The following is an 11,433-nucleotide window of genomic DNA, read 5'->3' on the forward strand; positions in this document are numbered from 1 at the left end:
TCCTCTTCCTCCTCTTCCTCCTCCCACTCCTGCTGCTGCTCCTCCTCCTCTTCCTCCTCCTCCTCCTCTTCCTCCTCCCCCCCTTTCCAGGACTGGGATGTGAACTCCGGGTCTGGCGCTTTCACTCACAGGCTGGTGTTCTTCCACCTGAGCCGTATTTCCAGCTCCGCAGGCTGCTTCCCAGTGGCCTTCGGTCTGTCCTGCCTGTACTGATAGTGACTGGTAATGTTGTATGGCCCTAAGGGTGTTCATAGATAGCCAAATGGCCTTGGCAGAAAAAAGAACTGGAAAAGGAAGATGCACGTGGCAGGAGATTTTACCTTTACTCTCTTAGTAACTATCGATCACCACAGACAAGAAGTAAGGTAGAGAAGGGTTGGACAGCATGGTTGATAAACCTGGCCTCCAGGTTCATATAAAACAGCACCTTGATGGGTGGTTCACGCCTGTAATCCTGGCTACTCTGGAGGATGAGATAAGGGGTTCAAGGCCAGCCTAAGCAGGAAAGTCTGTGAGACTCTTATCTCCCATAAACTCCTCAGAAAAGGCCAGAAGTGGCACTGCAGCTCAAGTGGTAGAGTGCTAGCCTTGAGCACAAAGAGGCTCAGGGACAGTGCCCAGGCCCTGAGTTTAAACCCCCCAGGACTAGAGGGAAAAAAGTAACAGGAAAGAAAGAAGTAAAGTTAAAGATATACATAAATAGATGAAACCTTAGGATACAGCAGGTCTACAAATCACAAATTGTCTCTTGGAACAGTTGAAAAATCATTTGATGAAGAGAGAGAGAGAGAAAAAAAAAAAACAGAGAATGTGGCCTAAGGAGCTAATCTCAGGAGCCACCGGGCTCAGCAGTGAAAGAGCCCATAAATGTGAAGAACAGAAGGATGCCTGCCACACACTCAACAGCTGTGTCAGCACCTTACACACTTGGCAACTGTGTCAGCACCTTACACACTGGGTGAATGGAAAGAAAAACACAACTCACTGAGGTGTCAGGATACAAGGAAAAACATGGAAACTCCAAGTCTACCAAACACTAAAGAAAAACCAAATCCATCCTCCCTCCCTCCCTCCCTCCCTCCCTTCCTCCCTCCCTTCCTTCCTTCCTTCCTTCCTTTCTCCCTTTCTTCCTTCCTTTGCCCTACTATTTGGGCCATACCCCAGCTCTTTCTTTCTCTTTTAGTTATTTTAGAGGCTGAGTTTCTCACCCAGGCCATCCTTCACTGTAATTCTCCTATTGAGGTCTCCTACATAGCAGGGCTACAGGTGTACATCACCATACCTGAGCAGAAATTTTTTTCTTCAGGTTTATAAAACATTTCCAGAGAGTGGAATGACTTTCCAATGCATTCTGTGAATCCAGGGTGATATACTAATAATCTTAAAGGAGAAGAGAATTTCAGACCATTCTCACTCATAAATATAGATATTAACATGTAAACAAATGGGTACAGTGGCTCATACCTGTAATCCTAGCGACTCAGGAGGCTGAGATCTGAGGATCATGTTCAAAGCCAGCCCAGGCAAGAAAGTCCATGAGGCTCTGATTTCCTTCCAGAAAACTGGAAGGGTGCTGTGGCTCAAAATGATAGAGTACTAGCCTTGAGCAATAAAGCTCAGAGACAGTACCAGGCCCTGAGTTCAAGCCCCATGACCAACACAAAACAAAAACAAAAAACATTAGCAAACCAAATTGGGTAATGTCTTCAAGAATAATATATGCAATCCTAGTTTTATTTGTCTTCTGAAGAGTTGGTGTATAATTTGAAAAATCAAATATTCAATACATTAGCAGAACGGAGGGGGGAAGGCTTAAGAGTATTATAGCTGATGAAGAATAATTAATAATTTATCATCTGGAAATGGTGACATTGATCAAGGTGCAATGTACTCATAAGCTGACTAATGGAATTGAAGCCTCTTTGTATTTAATAATAAAAATCAAAATAAAAGAATTTATCATCTATACATAGCATTAACTTTTAAATCCTAGAAAATTATAATAAAACGTAATAAAACCTAATAAAACACAGATACAAGAAACTATAGCAAACCTTACAGTTATTAGTGAAAAAGTGGTTTTTTTTTCCTTCTGGTGTCTGTATTGAGGCTTGAACAAAGCCTTGGCCTCTTGCTTAGCTTTCGTGCTCAAGGCTGCCACTCTACTAGTTGAGCCACACCTCCACTTCCGGCTTTTTGCTGGAGATAAGAGTTTCTAGGATTTGTCTGTCCAGGCTGTCTTCCAACTACAACCCTCAGATCTCAGATGGGAACAGCTAGGATTATAGGCTTGAGCTGCCAGCACCCAATAATGGTTAAAATTTTTTATTTTTTATTTTTTTTTATTTTTTTGGGTCCGGTCGTGGGGCCTGAACTCTGGGCCTGGGCACTGTCCCTCAGCCTTTCAGCTCAAGGCTAGCGCTCTACCACTTGAGCCACAGCGCCACTTCCGGCTTTTTTCTTTTTGCTTATGTGGTGCTGAGGAATCGAACTCAGGGCCTCAGGCATGCAAGGCAAGTGCTCTACCACTGAGCCACCTTCCCAGCCCTGGTTAAAATTTTTTAAACCTTTCCTCTGAAATGAAGAAAACAGGGGTGGCTGTCTATCACCGTTCCTACACAGAATTGTTCCTGGAGATCTTTACAGTGTGGCAAAGAAGAGCAATCAAAATAAATAAAGGCATAGAAACTGGGAAGGGTGAATTAAAACCATCATATCCATAGCTGGGCCCTGTGGCTTACTCCTGTAATTCTAGCTACAGATCAGAGAAGCCCAGTTCAAAGCCAGCCTAGGCTGGAGAGTCTCATGGACTCCACCAGAAAAACAGAAGTGGAGCTGTGGCTCCACAATGTGGTAGAGCACTTTGCCTTAAGCAAAAAGAGCTCAGTGACAGTGCCCAAACCCTGAGTTCAAGCCCAGGACTGACAGAAAAAAATACCCTGTCATATCCATCCACAGGTGACAAGTGTTCACATGACATCACTAGAGTGTAAGTTTGGGACATTCTCCCAACATCCCACACGCGGGAGTTGTGAAAACATACCAACTTTCAGGGCGTTTGTTGATGTGAGTGTTACTGCGAGTGTGCCCTGTGTGGTTTCTTTTCATTCTCGTTTTGAGTTACAAAGCTGGCGCCTGAGGCTCGTCGATCTGGAAGTCAGGTCCTGAGTTCTCTTTTTGGTCAGCCTCACCTCTTCCTTCTGAACTTGGTGGTGTTTTGACAGAGCGGGTGTTTAAATGAAGCGCAGACGTGGGAGTCGATGGTGGCACAGAACCAGAGCCTGCCGCTGGACGAGGTGTGGGGCCCCGAGGTAAGAAGGCCGCGAGGGACACCCCACGGTAAGAGGCCGTGCGGGCCGCGGCCCCGCTGTCCCCGCAGCCCCGCTGCCCCGCTGCCCCGCTGTCCCCGCAGCCCCGCTGTCCCCGCTGCCCCGCTGCCCCGCGGCCCCGCTGTCCCCGCAGCCCCGCTGCCCCGCTGTCCCCGCTGCCCCGCTGTCCCCGCTGTCCCCGCTGCCCCGCTGTCCCCGCTGTCCCCGCAGCCCCGCTGTCCCCGCTGTCCCCGCTGTCCCCGCAGCCCCGCTGTCCCCGCTGTCCCCGCAGCCCCGCTGCCCCGCTGCCCCGCTGCCCCGCAGCCCCGCGGCCCCGCTGCCCCGCTGTCCCCGCGGCCCCGCTGTCCCCGCAGCCCCGTGGCCCACCGCTGCCCCGCGGCCCCCCGCAGCCCCGCTGCCCCGCTGTCCCCGCAGCCCCGTGGCCCACCGCTGCCCCGCGGCCCCCCGCAGCCCCCGCTGCCCCCGCTGTCCCCGCAGCCCCCGCTGCCCCGCTGTCCCCGCAGCCCCGTGGCCCACCGCTGCCCCGCGGCCCCCCGCAGCCCCGCTGCCCCGCTGCCCCGCGGCCCCGCTGTCCCCGCAGCCCCGTGGCCCACCGCTGCCCCGCGGCCCCCCGCAGCCCCGCTGCCCCGCTGCCCCCGCTGCCCCGCGGCCCCGCGGCCCGGGCCTCATGGAAGCACGCGGGGTTCACGTTTGCAAAGTCGGAGGTGACATCTTTTTTTCCTGTTGAATTCTGTTATCTCAAAGGGTTTTGTCTTTGGGGTTTTTCCAGGCGTGTTGCTACCAGTGTGTCACCGCTGAGATCTGCGGTTGTGGACTATGGATGTCCCGTAAATGTGTGGAACTATGTGGTCTTTGTATGTGGCGCTGAGGAATCGAACCCAGGACCTGGTGCTTGCGAGGCCAGGCCTTGACCACCGCTCCCGGCCCAGCCTCCGCCCTGTTGGGGCCTCCGGCCTTGCAGTTACTGCTAGGGAGGCCCCGCCCCTTAAGCCACGCCCGGCCCCATTGTTTTTTTTTTTTTTTTTTGGTCCGGTCGTGGGGCCTGAACTCTGGGCCTGGGCGCTGTCCCTCAGCTCTTCAGCTCAAGGCTAGTGCTCTACCACTCGAGCCACAGCGCCACTTCCGGCTTTTTTTTTCTGCTTATGTGGTGCTGAGGAATCGAACCCAGGGCCTCAAGCATGCAAGGCGAGCGCTCTCTCAAACTTCCCGCCTCAACCGACCGGGGCTGCGGGCGTGCTGGGCTTGAGCGGCCCTGGCTGCGGGGCTCACAGCAGCCGGGCTGCGGGCCCTGGGCTGCAGGGCTGCGGGCTCAGAGCAGGCCCTAGGGGGCTGCGGGGCTGCAGGGCTCAGAGCGGCCCGGCTCAGAGCGCGGGCCCTGGGCTGCGGGCGTGCTGGGCTCGGAGCGGCCGGGCTCAGAGCGGGTCCTGGGCTGCGGGGCTCACAGTGGCCGGGCTCAGAGCGGGCCCTGGGCTGCAGGCCCCAGGCTGCGGGCCTGCCAGGCTGGCGGAGGCAGGGGGGCCGGGGTGGAGGGGGAGCCATCCCTGGCTGCGGGGCTCAGAGCGGACCTGCGGGGCTCAGAGCGGGCCCTGGGCTGCGGGCGTGTGGTGCTGGCGGAGGCAGGGGCCCGGGAGTGGGGGGGGGGGGGGGTAGAGAAAGCGGGCCCTGGCTGCGGGGCTCACAGCGGCCGGGCTGCAGGCATGCCGGGCTGGCGGAGGCAGGGGGCTGGGGGGGGGCCCAGGCTGCGGGCCTGCCGGGCTGGCGAGGCAGGGGGGCCGGGGTGGAGGGGGAGCTGGCCCTGGCTGCGGGGCTCAGAGCGGCCCCGGGCTGCGGGCACGCTGAGAGCAGAGCGGCCCAGAGCCCACGGGCCCTGAGGCTGCTGCAGACAGCGCCCCTGGACTCTTCCCCTCCGTCCGCACCTCGCCCGGACCCCCGGGAGCCCGAAAACCTGCCCGGCGCCGTCCTTGCCACTCCGCGGGGAGTGGGTTCCCTACCCCCGGGTTCTCCCGGGCTGGGCCGTGGCCATGGGCGGTGGGCGCGGCCGTCCACGGGGCAGCCTTACCCACGCGACTGGAAAGGCGCGGGGCTGGGAGGCGGCTCGGCGCGCAGCGCTGGCCTGTGCGCACGCGTGAGGCCCGGGGTTCGACTCCCCAGCGCCACAGAAGCAGAAAAGCCGGACGTGCGCGGTGGCTCAGGCGGTGCCGGGCGGCGCCCAGGCCCGGAGCTCAGGCCGTGCGCCCCTCGCTGCGCGCGTGGACAGCCTCTGAGGGCCGGGCGGGCACGCGGCCCCGCCTGCAGTCCTGGCGCCACAACTGCCGTGCTCTCCACGGAGGACCGGCGCGATGACCTGCTCCCGAGGGGCAGAAGGCCGGCCGGGCCCAGGCCACCCAGTAACAATGCCGGGAGAGAAACCGAGACCTGACGGACGGACTGACAGACGGACGGACACGTGAAGGGAGGGGACGGCGCCGTCAGCCCCACGGAGAGCCGCGGAGGGGCCCAGGAGGGCTGGGGCCTGCCCTGACCCCGTGTCTTGTTCAGGGAAGACGCGCCCTCCTCTCCGCGGACCTCGGGGTGTTCACGCGCAAAACACGGCAGCCCTGTGTTCACGCGCAAAACACGGCAGCCCTGTGTTCACGCGCAAAACACGGCAGCCCTGTGTTCACGCGCAAAACACGGCAGCCCTGTGTTCACGCGCAAAACACGGCAGCCCTGTGTTCACGCGCAAAACACGGCAGCCCTGTGTTCACGCGCAAAACACAGCAGCCCTGTGTTCACGCGCAAAACATGGCAGCCCTTGTGTTCACACGGAAAACACAGCAGCCCTGTGTTCACGCGCAAAACACGGCGGCCCTTGTGTTCACACGGAAAACACAGCAGCCCTGTGTTCACGCGCAAAACACGGCAGTCCTGTGTTCACGCGGAAAACACGGCGGCCCTGTGTTCACACGGAAAACATGGCAGCCCTTGCTTTCGGCCCAGTTTTAACCCAGGGTCGCTGCTCAGCGGGGAGCAGAGAGGAACAGCTCTGACAGCCCCGAGTAGTTTTCCAGGATAGATAGCTGGGATCTAGCTTTGTGTACCACTGAAGTCCGACAGTGATCTGACAGTGTGGCCTTGGCCTCTCTTTCAGAATTACAGGCCCTGTTTTTCCTATGCCGTTGGAAAACCTGGAGACTTAAATCAGCCGTACGAGATCATCAACATTTCTAACAATAACCATATATTGTGGCCGACGGACCACACCGGGATGTATGTGTTCCGTGTGAAGGTCTTGGATCCGAACTTTAGGTAAATAGACGTGTTTTATTACAATAATTTTACCATTAATTCCTCAAAACAAAAGCGTTGTTTTGTTGGTTTATTTTGACACCAACTAAGCATCCAATTGTTATTATCTCTGTTTCCCTTGCACTTTCTAGTAAGCACATCAGCAATTCTTTGGGGAGACAGGACATTGCGATTTGAAATTACATTAGCAGGGCACCATGCGCTGGCGTCTTTGCGGTGCTCGGGTCAAGCAGGTGGGGAGCCGTGTGCAGCTGCCCCAGCAGCCAGGAGGGGCGGAGGCGCAGCAGGGAGGCCAGGGCTTTCTCACGCTGCTGGGGTTGTCCACAAGTCCAGAGGCGCCAGGGCGATTCAGAGATGGGAAGATGGGTGGAGAACGTGGAAGGTCTACAGAAAACTGGCTGCCTCTGTATGCTCAGCACCTTGTCCCCTCCACCTCTAGGCTCCAAGTAGGATTTTGAACCGTTCATGGGAAATCCGCACTTTAGAATTCCATTGTCCTAACAAATTCAAAGGCAAAACAACAACCTCCATACCAACCCCCAAAGAAAAACTACCCTGTTCGTTGAGGTGGGCAAATAAAATCTCATTTATTTTTTATGTTGTCAGTTGTGGGGCCTGAACTCTGGACCTGGGCGCTGTCCCTCAGCTCTTCAGCTCAAGGCAAGCACTCTACCACTTGAGCCACAGAGCCACTTTTGGCTTTTTCTGTTTATTTGGTGCTGAGGAATCAAACCCAGGGCCTCATGCATTCAAAGCAAGCACTCTTCCACTGAGCCACCTTCACAACCCAAAATCCCATTATTTTAATCATGTAGTCTGGAAAACTTGAAATCATGTTGATTCCCTCTTTCCCTGCATTTGCCACATTAGGTCAAATGAATCTTTATTTCCTCACACACTTGTTAGACTCTCCCCTTTCCTTCTAGTGCTACTGCCTCCAGGCCTTAGGGAGAATTTCTTTCCTGTATTCTGCTTTTTCTGTTACTTCAGGGAACCTCCTGGGACTTTGCGTTCACCCCTAGAGAGCACAAAAGGCTCTCAGACTGTAGGTTGAAACTTACTTAAACATCACCAACTCCCCTAAATTTATCTCCTTTGCTGGACACCATTGGCTCATGCCTGTCATCCTAGCTACTCAGGAGGACAAGATCTGAAGATCGTGGCTCAAAGCCAGCCTGGGCAGGAAAATCTATCTCCAGTTAACCACCAAAAAGCCAGAAATACAGGTATCGCTCAAGTGGTAGAGCACCAACCTTGTGTGAAATGCCAAAGGGAGAAAGCCCAGGCCCTGACTTTAAGTCGCAGCACTGGGGCGGGGTGGGGAGGAGGGTGGACGTGAAAATCCATTGGATGGCATTGGTGGAGTTTGAAGATATCGTTTAGCCCCAGGGGTCACTGACCTGGATTATCTGCTATAGGAAAGCAAGCAGGAGCCCTCACAAAGGGTCAGAGATGATCAGAAGATCAGGCTTCCTTCCCACCGTCCAGTTCCCACGTACAGTGTCACACATGCAGGACTCTGTTCCCGATCAATCCTGGCTCCCTGAGGGGGAAAAACTAGAAATCTGCACTCAGTTAGATTTGAGGCTGGACTTAAAGTTATATGGGCTCATGATAATAGTGATCAACCGCAGAATTTAAAGTAGTGCCAGTTTATGTGTGCTCAACAGAAACAAAGGCTTCTCCCCTCCGCAAGAATGCGCTTGAAATGCAACCTCACAGAATTCCCAAAGGAAACATTTCAATAAACAAAACATGAGAGGGAAAAAAAGCCATGAATAAGGGCCAACAGAAACAACAAAAACATCCTGCAACAACCTGGCTTTAGTACATATGGATTATAAAATATGTATGAATATGTGTCTATTATTCTTAAAGAAGACTTTGAAAATGTAATGGAAGAGTCAGACACTATCAAAAATTTAGAGAAGGAACACAAAACTCCTGGAAATGAAAACGATAATCAATGTAATGTTGTCTCACAAGATTAAGCAAGAGACAAGACCCAGCTGAAGAGAAAATCAGTGAACTGAAAGGAAACAAATGACCATCCCAGACTGCAGTATCATTGGTTCATTGGAAGCTCTGCAACTCCCAGAGAACAACTCCAAAACCAAGTCCACCTGTCAAAATGGAATTCTGCCTACTTAACCAGAGCCATGCTCGTTATACCACATGCCGTCTCACACCTGGCAAAGAAGTCCAAGCATAAGAAAGCGAGCGAGCGACGGCCATTCCCTATGACAGTAGTTAGTGGTTTGTACTTCTCCGCGTCTTTACCCAGCCCTGCAGAACAAGTATGGTCTTCCTTCTCGTGTACGAGTCCTCCTCAGTGAAAAGGGAGACACCCCACTCCCAGTCCTCTCCTGCAGTTCCTAAACTTGGGTTGGCTGGTGGGGAAGGATCGGTCTATCTCGGTCACAGGCTCAGAGAACTGACCTCATTGTAGGACTTTACAGTCTCCCCCGCGACCTCTCACGCCTGCTTTATGACTTCCATCACTGTATAATTTATCACCCAAACTTCAGATAGCATGGTAGGTCACCAGCAACGTATGATTACCTAATAATAAAAGGCAGCCTTCAAAGTCCACGCCGCCGCTTGAGGCCAGTGAGCTCCAGCTCTGCCTGCCTTGGTTCTAAAGTGAGGTCCTTGGTCAGAAACAACAGGACGTGGTGGAGCATCTCTAGCTGGTGTTGCAGGCAGACGCTAGGCAGAAAAGGCAGAAAAGTTAAGGTTACGTCACAGGAAGAATCGCCATGCCTTCCACGTGAGTTAACCGGCCACCAGGCGGCAGTCTGAGGCCTCCGGATACACATCCTTTGCAAGGATTAAGGAGGCTCTCCATGGGAGGCGAGCTGGCCAGTGTCTGGACATCAGCTCTGGAGAGGGGAGATGCGGGCACTTCGGCCACGGGGTTTATGGGCCCACTGAACAAGCATCCGGTGGTTTCTCTTCTGAGAAACATTCCCGTGAGACTCAGATATTCTAATTCTTTAGTCTTGCTTCAAGAATTTCATTGGCAAGCCTTTCCCCTAAAACTGCTCATCCGTTCTTCTTCCACGTCCTGACCTGGCCACATCATCCAGACATCGAGCTCATGTCCGTGATGATGCCACAGGCCGTCTCCTCGAAAACAGACCCCGCGGAAAGCCCCTCCTCCTGGGAGGCCTTCTTTCCTCCTTCAGTCGTCTGGGCCGCTCCTGGGTGGAGCTACAGCCCTCGTCTGCATTGAGGGCAGCCGCACATCCTTCTTTTTTTCTTTGCAGTCAACGGAGTCCTGAGGGGCCCCACGTGTCCAGCCAGCTTGAGCGGTGACTCAGCTCTTCACGCATGCCCCCCAAGACCAGCTCCGCGCGGAATCACTCTGCACTTAACAACAGCGGTCAGCTGCCTCCCCTGCGCTGGAGATAAGCCTCCCTGGACAACAGGCAGCCCAGGCTTCAGGGTCGTCTAGGGGACCACGCTGTCAGTGCAGGTTCTACCAAGGCCTTAGCCACGAGCTGTTTCTCAGGACCATTTTTGACAAATGGTGCTTGCATTTGCTTTAAAACCATAGAGCCGTCTTCTGACCTTACGTACATCTGACAGGCATGCCTCATCTCCCTAATCTACCAGGGCCTCACTGAGCACCTTTAGATCTGCTAAACCACAGTGGTGTTCCCATCACCGGCGTAGTACTCCGATTTCCCTCTAAGATAGGACAGCACTCAGTCAGTCTGGCCTGGCTGGAAGCCTTTTATTAGCAGCCACGTGGCGACTGTCTCCAGCTGGCAGAGCTTGGGAGAGCAGCCCTGTTTTCCTTTTCTTGGGGACTTTTTATAGGAAGGGGTTACATGTAGGTCAAGTTTGTCAAGGCATGCAAGCAGTTACATAAACTGAACAGCCTTGAGTCACAAGAGCATAAGCAAAACATAATCTTGACTTGGTCAGTATAACTGATACTATGGATGCTATTGAGATTATTGATACTTGATTACAAAAAGTCAAAACATATCCCTGGATTACAGATGTCAAAATACAACCTTGGGTGGGAGCAAGCTTCTGACTGACACCATAGTTCAGTTTAACTCGTGATAACTCTCCAGGCTGTCTGCAGTTGTCAGCAACGTTCGTGATGAACTGCAAAGCTGTCAATCTGGGAAGCTGGAGAGAGGGAGAGATGCTCTTTTGCTTTTTCGCAAGGATGGAAAAAGCTAAGGCTGACTACTGTCCATTCTATCTGGAGTCTCTCTCTACCCGGAGGTTTTGCCCTTAATCAATAATTTTGTTCTATTTTCTAGTTTTACATTTTTAAAAAAATTTTTTTATTGAAAAAAATACTGTACAGAGGGGTTATAGTGAGCAAGGTCATGAGTACATTTCCTTTGTTTTTCCCCTCCCCTCCCTTCCCTCCCACCTCCACAACTACACTCCCCCTTCCCTCCTCCCCCCCTCCCTACCTAAATTGTAACGTTTGGTTTGTTTTTCAACATAGTGTCTTTTTTTTTTTGGGTCCGGTCGTGGGGCCTGAACTCTGGGCCTGGGCGCTGTCCCTCAGCTCTTCAGCTCAAGGCTAGCGTTCTACCACTTGAGCCATAGCGCCACTTCCGGCTTTTTTCATTTTGCTTATGTGGTGCTGAGGAATCGAACCAAGGGCCTCAGGCATGCAAGGCAAGCGCTCTACCACTGAGCCACCTTCCCAGCCCTCAACATAGTGTCTTGTGCATCTCATTGTTACATGGACCAACCTGTATCCCTATTTAAGCATTTGGGTTTTTTCTTCCCCTCCCCAAGCTATGGAAGTGTTTATACAAGATGCAGGGCACTGACATCA

General features: G+C 53.6%; 1 protein-coding gene across 4 annotated transcripts in view; it reads left to right on the forward strand.

Annotated features, from left to right (window-relative positions):
• Window positions 1-11,433, forward strand: part of LOC138841233 (cation channel sperm-associated auxiliary subunit epsilon-like) — a 73,114-nt gene that overhangs the window by 49,669 nt on the left and 12,012 nt on the right. For 2 of the 4 annotated variants that reach the window (XM_070041943.1, XM_070041948.1), the window contains 2 exons: window positions 3,225-3,311; window positions 6,460-6,617. In XM_070041943.1, the coding sequence (XP_069898044.1) occupies window positions 3,225-3,311; window positions 6,460-6,617 (245 nt within the window). Of the gene's footprint in view, window positions 1-3,224; window positions 3,340-6,459; window positions 6,618-9,886; window positions 11,400-11,433 lie in introns of those variants that run through there. The other 2 variants (XM_070041944.1, XM_070041946.1) reach the window with 2 other exon arrangements.

Source organism: Dipodomys merriami, unplaced genomic scaffold (genome assembly GCF_024711535.1).
Source record: "Dipodomys merriami isolate MVZ:Mamm:240054 unplaced genomic scaffold, mDipMer1.0.p SCAF_31, whole genome shotgun sequence".
In the NCBI taxonomy this organism is placed as follows: Eukaryota; Metazoa; Chordata; class Mammalia; order Rodentia; family Heteromyidae; genus Dipodomys; species Dipodomys merriami.